Consider the following 21,640-nt stretch of genomic DNA (forward strand, 5'->3'; position numbering starts at 1 on the left):
ATGCATACCCACCCAGAAATGACTTGTTTATCATTTTCTCAATATCCCCTGAGAATTCTGCCCAGCTCTTTCTTTTCTATTATCATAAGTTGCTAGGCAGTGTGGTAAGTATACTTATTTTCACATCCTTTAAAAAAAAAAACACACACACACACAGTTTCAAAAATGCCTGAATGTAAACGGATGCAAAGTCAGACATTTACAAATAAAAAGGTTCAGAGAGAACTTTGGTTTCATTCAGACCAGAAACACTCTTAAAAAGCATTACAGAGAGTAAGGATAGTGCAGAGAGGAACGATGTTGCTAGAATCTAGTAAATGCATGTGAAATTCTACCATAGAGTTTGTTTTCAATCCACGTGGAGGGGAGGGCTCGAGGGAGGGGAGCATTATTACAGTCCACCAGGGGCGTCTCCTCCTCCGAGAGGCCGTCGTCATAAAGCAGGGAGTCGGATGGGGTGGAGGCAGCCAGGTCCAAGTAGTCCTGGAAGACAGAGATAGTTGGTCATCCCCGCGTGGGTCACTTCTGGACATGGCCCCTGCTCCTCTCCTCCCAAAGGCAGACTCACTGGCTGAGTCCCACCTCATGCTGGCCTACTAGCCTCTCCTCACGACCTGAGCCCCCTGCCAGACAGCCAGCACTGAGCCCTCCCAGCCTCTGCTTTGCTGGCCTTGCTCCACAGCCCTCATTGCTCCCTCTAGAAAGTCACCTGCCTGGGACAGAAATGTGCTCCTTCATTGCCTAGTCTTACCTCTGCAACATGCGGGAAGGGGGTGGGTTACTACATCCAGCACTGGGGAACCGGCCCATTTTACCAAACCCAAGGCTCTGGGAGAGCTCACTGCAGCCCCATTACTCATGTGCGAGTGCCAAGAAGCATCTCTGACCTGCTAACATTTTTCAGCTTTCCTCTGAGGACTCCCATCTAGAACAGAGCATCAGGACTCAGAAATCTGAAGTCATTGACATGGGTTTTGCATAGGAGGCTGTTCTGGGCTTTAGCTCCCAAGTGTGATGATTTCTCAGTGCCTGCCACTTCCACTGCCCTGGTTAAATGTGTAAAGAACAGTTGTAGCATTTTCCTGGATGCTTCTCTAGGAAGGTCGGCTCTCTTGGCATCACCTGTTATTTTGATTTAAGGTAATCCTGCGTTCACAGGATTTGGAGGCTTGGCCCAAATGGTACCCTGATGTTAGGTTTTATTACAAGCGGCCTACACCAGGCACATTTGTTTTTGTGTTTGAAGAAATGCCAACTTTTAGTAAATGTGCCAAGGTAAAGATGAAACCCTGAAACCCTGAAGGTAAGATCTGTCTGTATTGTTTACTTGTATCCCCAGCATCTGAGACAGAAAATGATACATAGCAGTTGCTCAGTAAATATTAATTGAAACTTGTCGGCTTTCTCGTTTACCTACAGAGTTGTAACCCAGAGGCATATGGGCTGAACTGAGTCTCCCAGATATGATTTATTTGGACCAGACTGAGCTTTTGGAAGTATTTATTTATTTATTTATTTTGAAAGAGAGAGAGAGGGAGAATGCAAAGAGCACAAGCGGGGGAGGGGCAGAGTGTCTGACCCGGGGCTTGATTTTGATTGTGAGATCATGGCCTGAGTCGCAATCAAGAGTTTCAAGCTTAATCGAGAGAGCCACCCAGGCGCCCCAGCTGTTGGAAATTTAAGTGAGTTACTAACATTAACAACTGGAAAGCTTCAGGGGTGCCTGGTGGCTGGGCGGGTTAAGCGTCCAACTTTGGCTCAGGTCGTGATCTCATGGTTTGTTAGTTCAGACCCTGCGTCGGGCTGTGTGCTGACAGCTTGCCTGGAGCCTGCTTCAGATTCTGTGTTTCCCCCTCTCTCTGGGCCCTCCCCTGCTCAAGCTCTGTCTCTCTCTCTCAAAAATAAATAAGCATTAAAAAAAACTGCAAAACTTTACATAAATATTCTTTAAAATTCAGAAGACTAGGCACTCTGGTACTCATATTCCTATAGGTTATGTGTGGCTACAACGAGAGGTCCTTTAGAGGGCCTGGTGTGCTCCTGTTGGCCGCAGTCCCCACCACTCTGTAGCCGCTTCCAACCCCCCGCGGGGCCCCTCGCAGCTCTACTCTGATGACTTGTTTCTTTACTGAAAATGATGTTGTTTGACTTTGGAATATTTGCTTCCCACACCTGTCTGTGGACAGCTCTAAGCATAAAGGGAAGAATCTTGGTTTCTTTATGATTTGAGAAGGGGCCTGGCTCAAGGAGAAGGGTTCAGGTGCTGGCTGCCTTCAGGGGACGGCACGACCATCTCCCTTTGTATGGCCTTGCTCTGACCCTGCACTGGGAACTCCACAGAACAGGGGTGAGGCTGGAGTCCCCCCACTGCCATGTTCCGCCTGCAGGTGGGCAACGCCAGGAATTAGCCCCAGGTACTCACTCTGTTCTTAACCATCATCTTTTCCAGGTCTTTGCTGATGTCAGCAAACACTGGCCTCTTGTCTGGTTCCTGCTTCCAACACTGCAGCATGAGACCGTACCTGGCGGGAAGCACAGATGAGCAGTTATGACCCAGCATGGACTGCCCAATCACAGCCGCCATAACCAGCACGGTGCCCTGGGCCCACAGGGCTCTGTTCTCAAACCCCAAAGCTGTTTCTGCGTCACTGGACATCCTTTGCTGAGCTGAGCCAAGATCCAAGTGTCGTTAGGGGGTCAGGGTGCCTGGTGCTGTGGTCCAGCATCCTGTGGGTCTCCTTGCCCTTGAAAGAGATTTGTTTTCCCTTCCTTTTCAAAGATGTTGGTAAACAGCTGACAGGATGCCATGCTCAGTACGGGGGCTAGTCCTTAAACTCTTATCAAGTATGAACTGGTTATGGAAACAAACAAAAGCTTCTGCCAACCACACCTCTGCCTTGGGCCGTCCTCACTTCCTCATTTCCCTGGGGCCCGGGCTTGGCTGCAGGGCCTCCAGGGCTGCCACGTGGGTGTGCCCTGAGCCGCCCAGGGACGTGGCACCTACTCACCCCTGCACTCCCTCATCTAGCCCTGAGCCAGGCGCGTGGCAGGCACACAACAGGTTGTGTTGAATGAATGGACTGGCCTGTTTCTGCCCCTGGTGGTGCCTTTCCCATGTGTTCTCAGCCTGGCCTCTAAGAATCATCAGCTGGAACTACCATGTGGAGACTCCGGCACTCTTGGGCTGTGGGGCAGGCTCTTCCTGCCTGCCACCTGCCGGCCTCTGTGCCTCCATGTGGGCCCTCCCCAGTGTGCACTCCTAGGGTCATTCTGAATTATCTGCCCCTCCCCAGGTGTCTGACAGGGACAGGCCTTGGGCTCAAGCTGCTCTCTGGGTCTGAAGCACCCTTTTATCCTTTCCACCACCTTTCCTTGGCCTTACTCCCCCTCATCCATGTAAGCCTCCACCCACAGGAAACCCACTCAGCTCCCAGCAGAGTCAGGGTCCCCAGCACCTGCCATCGTGCCCAGTGCTGGTTCTCAGCCTTCTGCCTTGGTGTGCTCTGCCCTCTTACTACCTACTCCCTGGTTCACCGTGGGCTCGTGCCCAGGGCTGCTCAGGAACAGCGAGGGAATGAGTGCATTGTCTGTGTCTGAGGGAGGCTGGGCCAAAGCAAAGCCTGCTCACATCTCCTCACTGCAGTTGTCGGGCCTCTCCATCCGGTAGCCTGTCTTCAGGAGGTTGAAAAGCCGCTCCGGAGGGATCCCAGGGTAGGGGTTGCCCCCCAGAGTCACAATCTCCCACAGCAGGACACCAAAGGACCACCTAAGGGGAGTGAGACAACCAGTGGGCGGCTGCACTGGGCCAGCGGCGTCCCCTTCTCGGCAGACCAGACGTCCATCCCCCCAGCTGTTGTTGACCTCATCAGCGCCCCCAGCGCAAAGAGCCAGCCAAGTGCTCACGGATTTCAGCCTGGGCCTGACTGCGTGGATGGATGTGGAATGGAGGTAGGGATGAGCCGGCTGCCTGCCCTGCTCTCACGCCTGCCGTGCACAAGGCCCACCAGGCCGCCGCCAGAGCTCGGCCCCCACACCCACAAGGGGTACTCGGCTGGCCCTGTGGAGATGCGCCAAAGCACCAGGGACAGCACAGAGCAGCCGGGCAGGTACACCAACATGTGAGGCGGGGACTGAGGCCATGGGGCTGCCTGTACAATTCCTTCACCTTTTCTGTGGGCTTGGAAACGTAAAATCTTCAAAGAAAAACAGCACTGGCACAGAAAATTATTTAACTGTGAGGGAGAACTTACTGTGAAGCGGGACCAAAATCACATTGTAAAATAGCATCATCACATGAGCCCACTTACAGAGATAAGAAGCATATGCCTGCACACCATGGAAAACACTAGACGGTCTTGTAGGCCAGGACCTTCAGGAGCTACTCAGGGGCCGTGCGACCCAACTGACTTGCAGTGTCTTCATTACCCTTTGCCTTTTCCAACTGTCTACAGTCAGCTTTACATAATCCGAACACAGCTGCTTAAAACTGTTTAGGAACTGCCTTTTCTCAGCCCACATGATTCAAGAAATGCATGTGCGTTGATGGAAGAACACTCAGAAACAAGTCTGCTGCGTTTTTGAAAACCATCAGGTCTTATGATTTGACCTGTAAGGCCGAGTGTTGGTCCCTCTCTTCAAGCAGATTGGGACACGCCAACCCAGCAACTCACCCAAGGCCACCCTACCTATGGTAGGACTTGTCTGAGCCCAGCCCACGCTCAGGCCCACAGAGGGGAACGGTTCAGCTGGGCCTGCGTGGCACTAAGATGCCCAGGGAGGAGAGGGAGGGGCTGGCAAGGAGGATGGTGAGGGAAATTTCCAGTTACCCATTCACTGTTCTCACGCATTCCACTGTGACTCTCAGAACCACTGCGTGGGCCCCTGCCGTTTGCTGAATGAATACATGAAGGCCCCTCAACTTGGCAGGGGGGTGGTCATTGCAGATGGTTGGTATGAGCCAGTGTTGGGGCCAGTGTTGACCCCCCAGCCACGCTGCCCAGATGGGCATCGTGGCACCCTATGAATTGTAACCTTGACCCCAGGAAGGCAACACCCATACTTACACATCACTTTGGGTGGTGTAGATATGATCGAAAAGAGACTCAATTGCCATCCATTTGACTGGAATCCGACCCTAAAAAGGGAACGACGGAAAGACATTAACATGGCTCTGACACCCTGGGAACTGGGGGTGGGGAGTGTGGGGCCATGTCCCGTGCATTTCCAGCTCTGGAAGGATGCTGAGGAGCAATGTCCAGAGTGCTCCCAGGCACAGAACTGGCAGCAGAGCCTCAGAGGGGCTGGAACTCTGGTCTCCCAGGCACAGTTGAGATGCTGGAGGGAGTCAGCTGGCCTGCCCACAGCTACACAGGGCGTGCTCGTCATGCATCACATCCCTGCTGAGAAGAAACCCAAGGAATCAAGACCACACCCAAGCCAGGTTTCCCTAGGGCCAGGTCCGGAGGGCTCTGGGGTGCCCTGGGTGGTGATGCCCAATGTGTGGGCCAACAACACCATCCAGCAAGATCTCCTGATTTCTGAGGGTGAATGAGTTCAGGAAACCAACTTCCAGCGTTTCCATCTTGGGGACTTCTGAGGCAAACCAACACACTAAAGGCTTTTCTGAGAAGCCCTGAGAGAAGAAACCTGTTTCCATGTCTTGGGGCTTCTTTTTTCCCTATCATTTTATCCCACAGCCCTGTTAGCACCCTCTGAGAAACTGCGCCCACTGCAGAGTTGTTGGGGTCAGACCTAACAAATGCTTTCCAGTGCAACTTGAGAAACAAGTTAATAGGTAAGTCTTAGGACAAGAATCAACCAAAAATGTGGTTGATCGATTTTAATGCAAAATTTACTGCAGTTTCCTTTTCTTGAAAGCATTCTTCACGATTTCCAACCTTCATGAAGTGTGACTTTTTGAGGTGTGAGTGTTTGTAGCAACACTGCCTGCTGCCTGTGCTCTCTAGGAGGACTTGTGCTTGGATGTCTGTACTTCTCAGCCTGGGCCTGACTGCGTGGATGGATGTGGAATGGAGGTAGGGATGAGCCGGCTGCCTGCCCTGCTCTGACACAGGCCATTTTGGGGGGATCAGTGCATCTATAGAAAGGCTGTGTCCACACCCCTCCATAGGGGAAGCGGCCCCTCTCCACTTCCCCTTTAGCAGTTCTGAGATATGCTGTCACAACAGAAACCCCAGAGGCAGCTGGGGTGCCATTAAGTCCATTAAGTGACCAACTCTTGATGTCAGCTCGGGTCACGATCTCATAGTTTATGAGTTCAAGCCCCGTGTCGGGCTCTATGCTGACAGCACGGAACCTGTTTGGGATTCTCTCTCTCTTTCTGCCCCTCCCCAGCCCATGATCTCTCTCTCTCTCTCTCAAAATAAATAAGCTTAAACAACAAAACAGAACCACAGAAACCCCAGAAAAAAATGAAACATCAGTCTGTGGCGACACGGGGCTTCTCCTAATCCCTTAGAACAAATCTGAAGTGTATGTGGTCACTTTTTGTGCTTCTCTTTTTTGAGCAGTGTCTGTTCTGAAAGCTGGTAGGCATAGCTCTTGAAAGGCCCCAGGAGTGATCCTGTCCGGTCACCAGGAGGCAACAGGAGGGGCTGAGAGGGCAGTGGAACTATGTCCCCCTGCCAGGCTGCCCAGATGGGCATCGTGGTGCCCCATGCATATAACCTTGACCCCAGGAAGGCAACACCCACACTTATACATCACTTGGAACTGCCACAGGGCACTGGACAATACAGGGACACAAATTTCCCCAGAAGGGCCCCCAACCAACTATTCCAGTGGTTTGGAGAAAGCGTCTAAGAATCCTACGTTGCATCTCTGGACTCCCTCTCCAGGGCCTCCCTGTGAGCCTTCCAAAGTCGCTCAGCCAGGGGTTCCCAGGTCCCTGTTCCAGGGGAACCTCCACCTGTAACGCAGTTCATTCCTTTCTGCCCAGAATGACTGCCACAGTGAGGCTTATTGACTTCAGTCTCCTTTGAGCGAAGAGCTAAGTTACACAGAGGAAACAAGGGACCTTTCATCCTGTAGAAGGGAGGGGAACAACTGTGGAGAAGAGAACTGTCATTTCTGCGGCGCTAGCTGACCTTCAAAAGTGATGAAAAGCAAAAGAAGCTGCAGGCCCAGCTTCCCAGGGTTGCTCTGAAAGGGCGGGTATGGCCCTCAGGAAGAGAAGGAACAGACACAGGGACAAGTCCTGAGCTGGGTCTCTGGGGACCCACGATTAGGGAGGGATCTGAAGATGACAGCTAGAAGTTTATACTCTAAAATGATCTGCTGTCTCCTCCCCAGGTGCTCTAAGGGCTCTGCCCAGGCCCACTGCGGGAACCCTGCCCCACCCCCACCCCACCCCCCCACCGCCCTCCAACCCCTCTGGGAGCCCTGGGCCACACCCCTGGGGACCCGGTACCTTGCTCCTCTTTACATAGGAATCCTCTTCATAAACGTCTCGGGACAGGCCAAAATCCGAAATCTTCATCTTCCGCCCCTCAGCTACCAGGACATTTCTGGCTGCCAAGTCCCGATGGACAAGCTGCAAGGAAGACAGCAACAGGGACGCCTGAAGCCCGGGCCCCAGCGCAAGCGGTGGAGGCCCGGGCTGGCAAGGCACACACCTTCATCTCAGCCAGGTACCGCATCCCCCGAGAGATCTGCCAGGCGAAGGAGATGAGGTCGCCCATGGTCAGGGCCCGCTCCTCGGGGTTGTCCAGGTAGCTGGAGCTGCGGCTGCCTCCGCTGCCCACGTAGCCGGGCCCCGCCTTGCGGCTCTCTCGGAGGAAGCCCCGCAGGGAACCGTACTTGGCATACTCCACAATGAGGAAGAGCGGGCCTGGGGGCAGAGAGGGGGCTGTGAGCTGGCTACCTGCAGAGCCTGGGCCGGGAGGAGGCTGCAGGGCCCCTAGGCAGGCTCTGCCCCCACCAGTAAGTGGGCACAAGGACACAGCCCTCTCTGGCCAGTGGCCTGGGCGCCGTGCAGCACGTATTTCAGTCCCGGCTCACTCTCGTACGGCTTGCTCTCCTCTTTGTGCTGGCCGTGCCAAAGAGGCTCCCTGGGCGGCCGGGCGCAGCCTTCTTCTGGGGTGCCCAAGGCAGGCGGCTGCCTTACTAGTGCTGCCCCGGGAGCCAGCCCCCTGCTGCCAGGACGTCACGTCTTTCTACATCCTCGGCCCTGCTGCAGCACAGGCTGGGGATGGCTGACGGACGCAGAGGATCTGGAGCCTCGTGTGGTACCTGCTCCCTGTTCTCAGCAGCTCGTAGGCTGCAGTCTTGTCCCAAGCCCAGCCTCGAGTCCTGCTGGTGTCCATCAGTGTCCTTGCTGCCCTCTCCCTGGGGGACCCTGCCCTCTCGTTCCCCCAGCACGCACATCTGCGTGTACGAGGACACACAGTGAGAGGTCCTCGAGCAGCACAGACCAGGCCAATCTCCTGTGTCCTTATGTGAGAGATGGTGACGATGCCTTCACCATGCAGGGCTGGGCTTGGGGTCACCTGGAGGTCACGACACTCCTAGTCCCCAGTAGGTGCCCAGGACATACCATCTGTTTCTAGGGCTCCCTGCCCTGGAGCTCTGCCTGGAGCAGGGTGCTGACAGACCAGGATGTCACCACAGACCTCTGTGCAGCTACAGCAGGCCCGGGGGCAGGAGCCTCATGCAAACACCGCTGCAGCAGCCCTTCCTGATCCTCTCACTGACGCGGGAGGATGCAGGCTTCGGGTGGGGCCAGAGCCAGAGAGGACAAGGAAGGGGAAGGAGGAAGAACGAAGCAGCCCAGAGCCCCCAGCCTGCACTGGGCAGCTGCCTGTCCCTTGGCCGGCCTTACCGTCCTGGCTGCAGGCCCCGTACAGCTTGATGACATGTGGGTGGTTGACCTGCTTCAGGAGGTTGAACTCTGACAGCAGGTCCCGCAGCTCACTTGGGGAAGCGTTCTCTGAAATGCACGTAAACAGAGCAGGCTGCAAACCAATCCCTTCTGGAAGCCCCCTCTGTGACCACCCTGGGTCACTGACCCACATCACGGGTCTGCACAGACCCTGGTTATCTCCTTCCCAGACAGCCGACCTAGGTTTAGAGAAGGCCCCCAAAGACCCTGCTATTCAGGGCTTCTCTCAGCCTGTAGAGAGGGTCAACAGCTGCCTCATCTGCTTCTGGGGAATAACAACCCTGAGGAGCAAACTTCCTTATCGGCAGGCTCTTTCCATGGAAACTCTCCTGGGACCAGGCTGTGTGTGGAAGTGGCTGCATTTCCCTGCAATTGTCATCTTTCAAGGACAGTGGTGCACAGAGACCGTCCTCATAAATCCCGGGAAGGTAAGACGCTTGTCCCGTGTCCTAAAACACCTGCTGACCAAGCACGCAACAGGAGGGTGAGGCCCTGGAGAAAGTTGAAGACGATGAGGCTTCACAGAGGTGGCCTCTCACCATGCTGAGCACGTGCATCCTGAGGGTGGGCAGAGCTGTGCTTGGGCTCCCAGCAGGAGCCTAATCTCGAGGGGAGGGATGTGGAGTCAGAAGCTGGGGCTCAACAGGCCTCCTGGGGCAGCTGTGCCACATTGCACCCTCTGGCTGTGCACTGGAAGTGAGAGGGCGGCTGGGAGATAGGGTGTCAGGACCCACATGTGGCGGCCTGGGCTGGTCTCAGTGCGGCCCCTTAGTTCCTGGAGCCTCAGGGGGGCATGGGGAGACCCCAGTCTGAGGGCCTAGGTAAGCATTCAGAAGCACCCACTGGTTCAGGTAATGGTTGTCACGGTGTAGCCCCACCTGCGGCACTAGAATTCTCATGTACATCTGCCAGCTTGCACCCACTGCATGGCCACTGGGCCCTTGGGCCACTGGACTGTCCACCCAGTCTCTGGGTGGACACCAGTGTTTGCGTATGGGTAGGTGAGCATATACCCACTTAGAGGCAAACTTGTGGCATGACTGGTCATAGGGCCCTCACTGAGGGCCACAGGGACAGGCCAGGCAGGGCCCCAGGGGGCAGGGGCCAGTCCCTACAGGTGGCTTCTTCACCAGGACCCCAGGGGCTGAGAGGAATGAATGGGGCAGACTGGGGAGGGAGAGCTGTCAGTTCAAGACAAAAAGGGCTTTTAATTTTTTTAAAACTCAGATCTTTACCCAATATTGATGCAAAAGCAATACCACTCTAGAAACTTCCAAGTGAGGAAAGTCCTCTTGCCCTGTTTCTCCAGGGCCCACCCTGGCCCATTTCATCCGTGACGGGGGTTTCCAGAATGCAGCCCCTCAAGAATAGCAATGGGGGGCTCTGGAGAAGGCTCCTGGCTGGCTGTCAGCACCCTGGTTGTCAGGGGGGCTTCGTCCAGCCCTTGGGGCTCCTGCAGAGCCACCTGTGCACAGTGCATAGACAGGTACCTTTCAGCATCTTCACGGCCACGGTTGTGTACCCTGCTTTGCCTTTTAGCCGGAAGGCTGTCGCCTTAACCACTTTTCCAAATTCGCCTTCTCCCAGGGTTTTCCCAAGAACCAAGTTCTTTCGAGGGAATTCCCACTTTGGATCCTCCTACGTGGGGTTGAAGGAAGAAGAAGAGAAGGGAGAAAGCTGGTGAGGGTAGGAGGAAAAGAGGACGGCAAGGCCCATAAGTGAGCCCCCCCTCCCCCCACCGTGGGCAAGCACCAGTGTGTAAACAACAGTCACCTGAACCTGTGGACAATGGGCACCCACCTGCACTGAGGGCAGGACCCCAGCTGGGCAGGATCCCACACCTTATGGGAAGATAGGTGCTGACACAGAACGGCCTGGACTCTGGATGCCTGGACCCTTGCTTATCCCTGGTCTACTGAACATGCCTTGGGCCCTCCCAGGCCCATGTCCTTGTCTCTCAAACAAGGGGTTCAGGGCTAGCCTAGCACCCAGGGGGTACTCACATGGGAGTGTGGCCTCTTCCCTGGGAGTTAAGCCCAAGCCTCCCAGTGCTGCCTCTGCTTTGGACACCAGGCCCATAAGCCACTGACATCCCACAGACCAGGTCCCAATCTGTCCTCTCTAGAGAACCCCCGGATCCCCAAGAGGACTGAATTGGCACCAGTGGCCCAAGCTGCCTCCTGGCCAAGGACCCCCAGCTATGGATGGAAGCGTCCAGGGCAACTTCCCTGTGTGGTGCTCCAGAAAACGTACCACCGTGCTACTTGGGAACCTCCGTCCTCCTCTGTGGAAGATGCTGCTCCTCCCATGGGACTGGCCATTTCCCTGGACCTGCCTCTACCTGTTCCCCATGCTTCCCACGCTCCCCTCTACCCACCCTGCCTTCCCACTGAAACCCAACTCAGATTACTCTGGGACACCTTCCCAGACCCCAGCCTGGCCCCGCATCCTTGAACTCTGACTGGGGATGCCAAAGCCTATCAGGAACCTTCCCTCCTGGGCCACTATGGGTGTCTGTTGCCCCAGCTCTCCCTGCAGCTGGGTATGGTTGTGGCCTGGGGGCGCTGCTATGATGTGACCTGCCAGACTCATCTGACCCACACGGATGACACCACTGGGCCCCACTGCCCTGCTGAGCAGGACCATGGTTTCCAACACCCATGTATAGGTGTGCGTGCTCTTCATGGGCAGAGGCAGCCTCCCCTCGGCACCACATCCAGGGTCCCTGCTGGCCAGCTGCCGGGCGTGGTGGTGTTGCCTCAAGTTCCCCAGGAGCCCACAGTCAGGGTCAGGGTTGACAATGTCATCACTGTTACCCTGGTGTCCTCAACCCACACTGCACTGGAGAAGTTTTCACTGCACACGGAAACTGCACTAAGCATGCGTAGACAGCACTGACTTGATCCTCTTAAAAGACATTAACGCTTCTTCCCACTTTATACAAGAGACAAGTAAGGTCCAGCAGTTGCGTAATATGTCCGTAGAGCTGGTCAGGGTCCTCAGGCTGGGCTCTGCCTTCTCTGTGCCGTGGGCCCAAGCGGACGTGGGCTGAGATTGGTGTGTGTCCACTTGCACAAGCGCCCACAGGCACTGCCCTTCCTGTGCACCTCACCATAAACTGCCTGGGTTTACAAAGGATTCAAGTGGCTCATCCCACAGGCCTGCTGTTGAGGCTGAGACGCTTCCTGGGACAGGGGTCACAGACCCCCTGTCTGCTGAGCGACTAGAACTAGGAAAGCCAGGACGGAGGCCGCAGTGTCTGCCACAGCTGGGGATGGCGTCCGTGGCCCAGACCTTCACTACGGGGGAGTACCCTTGAGTAGTGCCCCCTGCAAACCCCAGCCACCTCCCAGCCCTGCTTGGGCACTGCCAAAGGCCCCGTGACTCCTGAGCTCCCTACTCGGTGACCCCTGTCAAGGTGCACACTCTGCGATGCTGGCTGCCAGGCCGTGGGCGGGGAGCCTCTGTTCACATGCACCCTCGGTGCTGAGTGTTCTTCTCAGGTCCTCTTAGAACCTGGCTTCCAGCTCCGTGGCACCTGCCAGCAGGCATACAGAAGAAGCGTGGCAGGTTGAGGGGAGGCCTGGCCAGGATGGGGGCTCTCAGGAGCACATAGTGACTGCAGGCCCAGGACCTCCCATGGAGAAAGGGGATCGGGAGGCTGCCGGCTCTGGGTGGCACTCTCCATCACCCAGCCAGTTAGGGTCCTCTCGGGCCTACCTCCTCCACAGCTGGCCCAGAGGCCCATGGCACCCCCTCTTCCACTCCACAGATGAACTCCCCTCCCTACTGCTGCCACCCTGGCCCAGCCCCTGCCTGCTGCCATCACTCGCCTAGCTGAGGACAGTGCCTCATCACAGGGCTCCTAATTCTTCTTCTTCTTCTTCTTTTTTTTTTTTTTTTTTTTTAGCGTTTATTTACTTTTGAGAGAGAAAGAGCACAAGCCAGGGAGCTGCAGAGAGAGAGGGAGGCACAGAATCTGAAGCAGGCTCCAGGCTCTGAGCTGTCAGCACAGAGCCCAAAGCGGAGCTTGAACACACCATCTGTGAGATCATGACCTGAGTCGGTCAGATGCTCAACCCACTGAGCCATCCAGGTGCCCCACAGGGCTCCTACTTCTGCACCCACCCCGGAGACTCCCCAACAGAGGAACCTGCAGAAATGAAGGCAGAATATGGGCCTCCTCTGCTGAACCCCCAAGCCCCAGGGCCCCACCCTCTGGGAATAAAATCCACACTCCTCCTCAGGGAGGAGCCCGCAGCCCTCGGGGCATCTGGAGGACAGTTGCCTATCAGGTATGGCATGGCCCACCCTCCCAAATCTCAGTCCACCTAAATGAGCACCCATCACTCTCCACTCTGCTAAACTGCCTCCATGTCCTCTGCCCTCCTTGGAAGGCAGCTCCGCGGAGGCTGGGGCCTTGCTTGTGATGTCTTCCTGGTGAGTGAGGATGCATTAGCCACTTGTGGGCTACAGGACGTGGCACGAGGAAACCCCGTGTGCCCCTCCCCACACCTCCTAGCTTCCCCAGGCCTGGGGTGTCTGTCACCCACAGTGCCTCCAGGAGGGATGCCTCCCAGGCGGAGGTCCTGCGCGGAGCCTCACCGGGATCTTGAAGGCGTCCACAGAGACCTGGTTCTCCATGGAGTCCATAGAGGGCCGGCGGGCGCCGGACGAGGAGTAGCTGACCGGGAAGGCCTGGGCAGGCCGGCGGAAGGTCATCTCAGCAGAGGCAATGGGTGGCTTGTGGGCGTTCTTGTGGTAGCGGTGGATGCAGAAGGTGGAGAGCAGCATGGAGACGACGAAGGAGAAGAGCACAGCGGCCGCGATCACCGTGCGGCAGAGCTCGTCACACAGCGGCTCTGCAGGCAGGGGCGGCCGTGAGGGACAGCGCTCTGCGAGGGTGCCCCGATACCAATGGGCACCAGCGTGGCATGACTGCAGCAGCGGGAGGACTGCTGTGACAAGCCGGGCGGCCCGGCAAGTGTGGCAGCACGAAGTCGTGAGCATAACGCAGACACTCACACGGCACCGACCGCTTGGCAGGTCACTTTCCCTGCGGAGACTGCTATCACCCTCCTACGGAAGGGCCAGGAGGCACAGGGGGTTTAAGCAGCCTGCCCGAGGCCACCCAGCAGAGGCAGTGTATGCACTGTGCTAGCCCTGGGATGCTGGCAGCCGGGGGGCTGGCAGGCAGGCAGGCAGGGTTCCTCTGCTGTGTTCCCAGTGTATTCTGTATTTTCTTTGTAAAACCGGGAGAGGGAAGGAAAGCGGCTCAGGGCCTAGTGCCATGCCGCAACAACTCAAATACAAAAAAACATCCCTGGGCCCAGGCAGGAAAGCTTCCCGTGTGCTCAGACCCATGCCACCTACCCGCACCTGCTGGCCCAGAAGGAGCACCTGGAGGCTATGGCTGGGAGAGTGGGGTTCCAGTCAGATGGTGCCATGGGCCCAGAGAAGGCCCTGCACAAGGACAAACTGAATAGATGTGGAGTTACTAGGTGGAAGAATTTTCCAGCCCAACCTTTACCATAAAACTTCAGGGCAGAAAACTTACTCTGTAGAGGCCCTGACCTAGATGCCTCTGCACAGATGAGGGAACCGAGGCCCAGAGGGAAGGAGGAGGGTCTCCCGGGGTTTCACTTGCCTTCCTGCAATTTCCTCCCTGGCTCGCTGGGGCTCAGGGAGGTGCGGGGAGCCCTGCCCTGCATATGGCCCCCGCAGTGCCCCCCACCCACTCACCCTGGCTGTCTTCAGGTTCGCAGAAGCACTTCTTCTCTTCTGGGAAACAGTTGCAGATACCGAAGCCAGCTTTAATCCCCCAGCGCTCCCCTGGCTCATGCCCACCAATGATGCTGCCGCCCCCTGGTGACAGATGTAGCCCACTAAGCCTCCTGGTGTGACCAAACCAACCAGGACCACCCAGGAAGAAGCATGAGCAGTCCCTCTGCACATGATGTCAGCATATTAGGCCAGGGGGTGGGGTGGGTGGGAGACATGGGGGTAGGTGGGGGTGGGAAGGGTAGTGAGCTCTGAAGTCTGGGTCACCTGGGCAGGAATCAGCACAGTCTGCCCCCAATCCAGTGGCCCCAGCAGGTAGAAGAAGGCCCCCACAGGCTGTCCAGGGCCCTCGCTGAGGTCCACACATAGTTACTTTTCAGAAGCAGACAAGAGGCAGCAGGAAGCCAGGACAATCAGGGGTTGGGAGCTGTACCCATGTGAGCTGCCCAGGGAGACACTGGGGAGTGTTGGTCCAGGCACCAGTCTCCAGAGGTTGTTTTTTTTTGTTTGTTTTGTTTTGCGGGAGGTGGTGCAAAGCCCTTTGTTCAAATGAAATGTTAGAAAAAGTCTTGGCAAAAAAATCCAGGCATGAGGCTTGTCTGGCTGAAGTGCAGGTGGGAGTCCAAGCCTCTCCCTCCCGCTGGCTACTCCCACCCACCCGGGGCCCTTGAACTTGTAGGCCCAGTAGTTGCTTACGGAGGCAGTCCTGGGGGCAGATGTTGACATTTCTGCTCTCCACGGCATCACAGTGGCCATCGGGGCAGGTCTTGATGCTGGGGGAGCAGGTGGAGAAGTTCCTGGTGATTCCTACGACACACGGCAGGCTGGTCACTACCACAAGGTCAGATGGCCAGGGCCAGAAGGGCGGCACCCCAGGGCCTCCCAGGCCAACCCTGTACCCCCTAAAGGAGCAAACTGAGGCCCAAGCAGAGAATCCGTGAGTGGGATCCATGGGGTGGTGGGCACAGTTCAGAATTTGCTGCCATCTACACCCAAGCCCTACTGCCTGGGGCCACATCCCAACTTTGGCCCAGACCTTCCAAAACCCAAGAGGACCTGTGGTCCCATGGCGATGAGAAGACCGCACGTCCTTGTACCGCCCGTGCTCTGTGTTCATGCTCACCCTCTCCTGACATCAGGAACTACAAACGGGGACAAAGTTCTGGAGAACACATGTGGAGAGGGGAGGGCCATCACAGTGGCCGGCAGGGCCTACATGGACCCCATTTCCACTCAGCCACCATTACCCCTCTCCCCTGCCTGGCCGCAGGCCCCTGGCTCTGCGTGGGGCCTACCTTTGCCATCTCCCTGTCTCCACTCGCACCTGCCCGTCAGAGAGCCCAGGCCGCCGCACTCCTCACATTCAGGGCGTCTCTTGCTGACTGCACAGGACAGGGGGCAGCCTGGCTCCTCAGCCACATCTGGGGGTGGCAGAAAGCTGGTCACAGAGGGCTGGCCTAGGCCCGGTGTCCAGCCAGCATCCAGGGGCAGAGGGAAGCACTGGCCAAGCTTCTCTCATGGGTGAGGCTAGAGGGGTGGGGGTGCCTCTGCATCAGGGCACAGGGCAGGATGGGGCCCACTGAGGAAGTAGGGTGGTACCACGGTCACAGCAAGGGGTGGGGCAGCTACTGGGCTAAGCATGGAGGGAGGATGTGACAGGGCTACACTCAGCCAAAGATACACATGCACGGTTACACCTGAATTTCAGAGAGAACACTGAATGCTTGCTTTGTGTAAGTACATCCCTAACACTGCATCGACATACTTGGAAGTCTGCAAATGTTGTGTGGGACATACTTACAACAAGAATTGCTTGTTGCTTACCTGAAATTTAAATTTAACCAGGGTCCTGTATTTTATCTGGCAGTCCTATAGCAGGGCGTGTATAGAATGCACTGGCAGTGGTGACGGGGAATAGTGACCTTTCACTACTCAGTCACTCTGGGCTAAGCTGTTTTATACTTTCTCCTTGTCACCCTTCACGCTTGGCTATGCAGCGGGCACTCTTAGTCTCATTTTGCAGGGAAGGAGACTCGCGCCCAGGGGCACTGCCATCGGGTGAAGGGGGCAGGCCCAGGCCACTTCTATGAGGGAAGCCCATGGCTCTACCATACCCTGCCCGTCTCCATCCTCGACGCGGCCCCGGCACTCACATGTCCCCTCCACGGTGACAACCAGCAGGGCCTGGGTCTGCTTGCGGGTTGGCCGGTCGACAGCCACTACCGTGTACCGGAGTTGAGAGCAATCGGGCCGCTGCAGGGCTTCTGTGTCGTTCACGAAAAGGTTCCCTGTGGTGTCCTCTGCTGAGGTGACCACCCCCAGGACACTGCAGTTGGTGCTGGAGAGCTGCAGCCTGTACTGCATGTGGATGCCGCTGAACTCCTGGCAGTTTTCCACACAGACTTTCCCAATCTAGGCACAGGGCACAGGAAATGCCTCAGCTGGGTGCGGCACTGGCTTGTGATGGTGGCTGGAGGGGCCCCTGGCCGGCCTGAGTCCTGGAACAGTCCCCTACGGGCTCCAGGTATGACAGACCCCCCTCAAGTCCCCGTCCTCCATGCCCCTGGAACCTGCAGACCCATCCAGATGCCTGTACCTCCCCTGCCCTGCCCATCACACCACCGCCTACCTCCTGGGGGCCAGAGGTGGAAGAACTCAGGGCCCTGCCTCCAGGCAGGTGCCCACTCTCCCGGCTCATTCTTTACTCACCGGCTCCTTGAGGCATGAAGGCCGATTGGGTCCCCCCTCCTGCCCTCCCCGACTTCCGGCCAGGCCGGTTTTGGGGACCACCAACTGCCATCCTGAGTGCATGTGGCCCGGTTGCTCCAGGTCACCTGCCTGGTCAGTCAGAGCACCGTGCCCAGGCCATATGATTCTGCCTGTCCCACACGAGACCCAGGGGCCTTCCTGGCACTCTGGCTGGAGCCGCTGGGAAAGAGGGGATGCTTCTCCAGGGGATGCTAGGCAGGCAGTGCCATTGCTGGGGCCCGGAACTCTCCTTACCCCTCGGCCACTGAAGTTCAAATTAGACACTGGTTTCAGTGGCTTAAAACCAGGAGCTCTGACTAGTCAAGGCCGGGGGGCAGAGGGCAGGCTGGGGCCTGGACTGCAGCCACTTAGCAGGCGTTCACTCAGCCCTGCTCAGGCCCAGGGCACAGCCAGGTTCCTCCACACACAGGCCCGACACCACAATAAAACTACTACCTCCTAGATCTCCCAGCACATTCCCATATAAAATGTGCTTACTTCCACTCTCCCATACGGTCCTCAAAGTTGCCCAAGGTCACTATCCTCAACTTACAATCACAAAGACCGGGGAGAGGGGGTGAAAGATCACAGTGAGTGTGAGGCCGTATTGGGACTCAAGTCCCTCTGATCTCAAGTCTGCTGGAGCACAGGTGACACACCTCTTACGGTATTTGCTTCCATTTGGCACCCCCTCAGAGACCCCTCGGACCCCTCTGCCTTGTTACCTCCCACCACCCTTGACCTCTGCTTCCATGAAAGGTCCGGGGTTGGGTGGCAGGTCAGGGAGCTTGGATATGTCCAAGGGTGGGGTCCTTTGTGTGCTGGACCTGGGTGGCTGTCAGGAGCGGAGGGTGCATGGGAACCAACAACAGAAACGGGGACAACTGGAGATGGCCTTAAACATGACATTCTGAAGAGGTGTATCCGAAGCTGCTCCATTAGGAAAGAGCAGTATGTGAAGTCATATGCATGCTGTAATGGCAAGCAAAACTACGAAAATCCTTAAGAGAAACATTCTAGAAAGAACTGTACTAAAATGCTAAATACTAGTTGATAGGGAGAGAAGGGATCTCTCCTCCCTGTCCTTCATCTTTTTTAACAGATACTTACTACTTTATGTTTTTTTTTCCACTTCTAATTGTTATTTTTCAATGACAAATGAAAGATAAGCTCTAGTAAACGCACATGCAGAAGGCAAAGTGCAAGTGCTCCCCACCTTTCCCAGCAGAGGGCGCCACTGTTACTTGCTGCCTGCATTCACACGCTCGCAAATTCCATCAATGAAAATTTGTTTTTGAACATACGGAGTCATGGGAGGCCAGTATTTTTACAAATCACTTTTCACTTAACAATCCACCAGGAGCATCTTTCCAAGTCAGCCTACGTAGATTTAGCTGGCATTGCTTTTACAGTTGGACAAAATATGTTTTAAAAATACAAAGGAAGACGGCCACAAAGAGGTCCATGGTGCCCACTAGCCCTACCCTTGTGACTCTGTCAACTCTGTCATGGCCCCAGCCTCCCTGGCCCCGTGCCCGTGGCTCCCCCTGGGCCACTCTGTGTACACGTTAGGCCAGGGAGGGAGTGTCTCTCAACACCAGCCCTGCTTGCAATCTGTAAAACAGAGTGCCCCACCCTGGGGGTCCTCGGTCCCTCCATGCCCCTCCCCAGGTAGGCACTGGGCTGTGGGCTCACCTGGGCAAAGCGGCGGGCCCGCCTGCTCACAGTGAAGGTGTAGGTGCTGGGCAAGTGCAAGCTGACAGGCAGCACGGACACGTTGAAGTGGAGGAAGAGGGTGCCCTCCCCGGGGCCCTGGAAGTCCGAGTCATTGACCAGCACGGTCAGCTGCAGGGAGCGGTTCTCCGAGATGGGGAGGCTCCGGTTGAGAACCAGCCCTGTGGGTGGGGGCACGGTGATGACTGCCTGGGCCCACTGCCCCGTGCCACTGCGCGCCTCCTCCCAGCCATGTCCCCGGCACATATACACATGTGTGCAAACACAGATTTTCACACATATGGTGCATGGATAACAGATGCGGCTAAGTCAGAACCACTGTTTAAATGTTAACCGTTGTGCTGAGCTGGAAGCTGAGAAAATCCTTCTCAGCTGGGAGGTAACCTGTATGTGTGTGTGGTACGTGTTATGCGGTGTCTGTGTGTCGTGTATAGGGTATATGTACGTATATGTGGTAGGTATCGGGTATGCACGTGGAATGTGTACGTGTGGAGCATGTATGTGTGGGTGTACACGGGGTAAAGATGTACCACCACCGAGGCCCTGGGAAAACTATACTGGCCTCCATTCCCCCAGAGAACTCCTCCCAACAGCAGCAGCCTCCAGTGGAGTCCTGGACTCCACAGGCCCCCAGTGCTCGGAGCCTGCACACTTCTGTGCACCTGCTGAATGGCGTGGCTGTGGTTCTAGTTTCGCAGAGACAGGAGGATGAGGGTCAGGAGGTTTTGGTACACAGGGTGTTTAGAGTGAATGAGCCCGGGCAAGGATGACATTTCCCCTTGTACAGGGCAGGAGACCTTCAACGGCTCAGAGTGTGTGAGGAAGATGAGAAACAAAAAGGATCAGGCCAGGCAGAAAGGGGTAAAGGTACCAGCGATTCTGGGTTCCCCCAGAAGCAGGTCCCAAAACAAGGATTCAAGTGCAACTAGGGTATTTGGAAGGATAATCCCAGAAAACATGGGCAGGAGGGTGGAGGGGAGGCAAGGCAGCTGATGAAGATGCCCCATCCTGCAAGGGAGCACAGCAGGCCCCTGGAGCTTAACCCTGTGGGAGCCAGACAGGACAATCTTTGCAGGATCCTCTGGCTCAAGCACACAGAGATGCTACCGGGTACTAACCTCTGTGAGTAGAGAGCTATGGGGACTAGGGAGAAATAATCCCCAGGTACTTGGCCACCTCGGAGGCAGCAAAGCAGATGCCAGGAGCCAGAGGAAGGCCTCAGGAAACGATGTATTTGTTTGTAGTGGGCAGTGAACCCTGGCATGGTAAGCATGGGGAAATGTGGGAGGGTCCCGCCAAGGCCTGCCACGAGGCAGTTCAGTGAGAGAACAAAGCCGGTAAAAACCCACCAAGGTGGCCAAGGTGAGACCAGTGGGAGACGAGGAAGGGCTGGGTGGAGTGGAAGGATCTTTATCCCAGGGCTCAGAGAGCAAGGACAAGTATCTGTGTTTGTAGGATGCTACAAGGGTGGGATTCCCTAGGGGGCCCAGCCAGGCCACGCCTGGTCCCTCTTACTGTAGTCATGCACAGTTGCCCGCACAAAGCTGCCGTTGGCCTGGGCCAAGGTCTCGTTGGGGGAGTGCTCGATACGGAATGTCTGGAGGACCCAGGCATCCCCAGAGAGTAGTGTGTTTGTGTATCGCTTCAGGAGCTCCCCGGATGCTGGCACCACGTCTGCATCGAAGACACGTATTTTGGCCACCACAGTGCCCTGCAGAAAGTAGGGGGTGCCAGTCAGAGCTGGTGAGAGGGACCCCTCAGAGACCCTGTAGCCTGAGACTTCAGGAGGGCACGTGCACCAAAGGCGGGGCAAATGTGCACACTCAGAGCCAGTTCTAAGGACACACTGGCCTGGGTTCAAGTTCTCAGAGGGTCCCTTGCCAATCTGGCTCAGTCACCCTCCTTGGGCCACTGTGCCTCACTTGTGCAACAGGTGTGACAGACATCTACAGATTTCCCCTAAGAATGGATGAGAGCAGATGCCCAGGTGCTTTGCTGATAGGCTTCACCCAGGTCTCCATGGAGCACAGCAAGCCGGGCCCCACAGGGTGGAGGAGTTAGCTCACTGTCACATAGTGATAGATGGCAGAGCCAGATCCAAGCCCGGGTGTACATCAAAATGTCCTCCTCCAAGGACCTTCTATATACCAGGCTGGAGGGAATCATGAGGAGAGCTCTGAGCAGTCACAGGGCATCTCTGCTTCCACTGCTAACCAGACTCCTTGCTGTCACCCCAAGGCAGCTCTTCCAAGCTCATGCGACCTTTACCAGCGAGACGTGCTTTCCTCCCATCCGCCCATCTACCACTAGAGAGGCAAGTGACGGACAACACATTTCCCATTGTGCCCTTGGCCAGCCGGCTGCAGGACGGCCCAATGCCCAGCAGGTGGCAGTCACGATCCGCCTGCAGGGAGGTGGGTGGGCGGTGCTGTGCTGGGAGCGGCACTTGCCAGTCTTATGCACTCCCTGGCCACCCTC

General features: G+C 56.3%; 1 protein-coding gene across 1 annotated transcript in view; it reads right to left on the reverse strand.

The window, feature by feature from the left end:
* RET (ret proto-oncogene) overlaps positions 1-21,640 on the reverse strand; it is a 52,473-nt gene that overhangs the window by 3,129 nt on the left and 27,704 nt on the right. The window contains exons 5-19 of the mRNA XM_019445026.2: positions 20,678-20,873; positions 19,124-19,323; positions 16,834-17,092; positions 15,976-16,101; positions 15,377-15,487; positions 14,642-14,764; positions 13,505-13,761; positions 10,390-10,537; positions 8,840-8,947; positions 7,635-7,849; positions 7,430-7,552; positions 5,064-5,134; positions 3,629-3,766; positions 2,423-2,522; positions 336-483 (exon numbers count right to left, since the gene is read on the reverse strand). Of these exons, the coding sequence (XP_019300571.1) occupies positions 336-483; positions 2,423-2,522; positions 3,629-3,766; positions 5,064-5,134; positions 7,430-7,552; positions 7,635-7,849; positions 8,840-8,947; positions 10,390-10,537; positions 13,505-13,761; positions 14,642-14,764; positions 15,377-15,487; positions 15,976-16,101; positions 16,834-17,092; positions 19,124-19,323; positions 20,678-20,873 (2,323 nt within the window). The remainder of the gene's footprint in view (positions 1-335; positions 484-2,422; positions 2,523-3,628; positions 3,767-5,063; positions 5,135-7,429; positions 7,553-7,634; positions 7,850-8,839; positions 8,948-10,389; positions 10,538-13,504; positions 13,762-14,641; positions 14,765-15,376; positions 15,488-15,975; positions 16,102-16,833; positions 17,093-19,123; positions 19,324-20,677; positions 20,874-21,640) is intronic.

The sequence above is a fragment of the Panthera pardus genome, unplaced genomic scaffold, assembly GCF_024362965.1.
Source record: "Panthera pardus isolate Hobbes unplaced genomic scaffold, ASM2436296v1 HiC_scaffold_22, whole genome shotgun sequence".
NCBI classification, from domain to species: domain Eukaryota; kingdom Metazoa; phylum Chordata; class Mammalia; order Carnivora; family Felidae; genus Panthera; species Panthera pardus.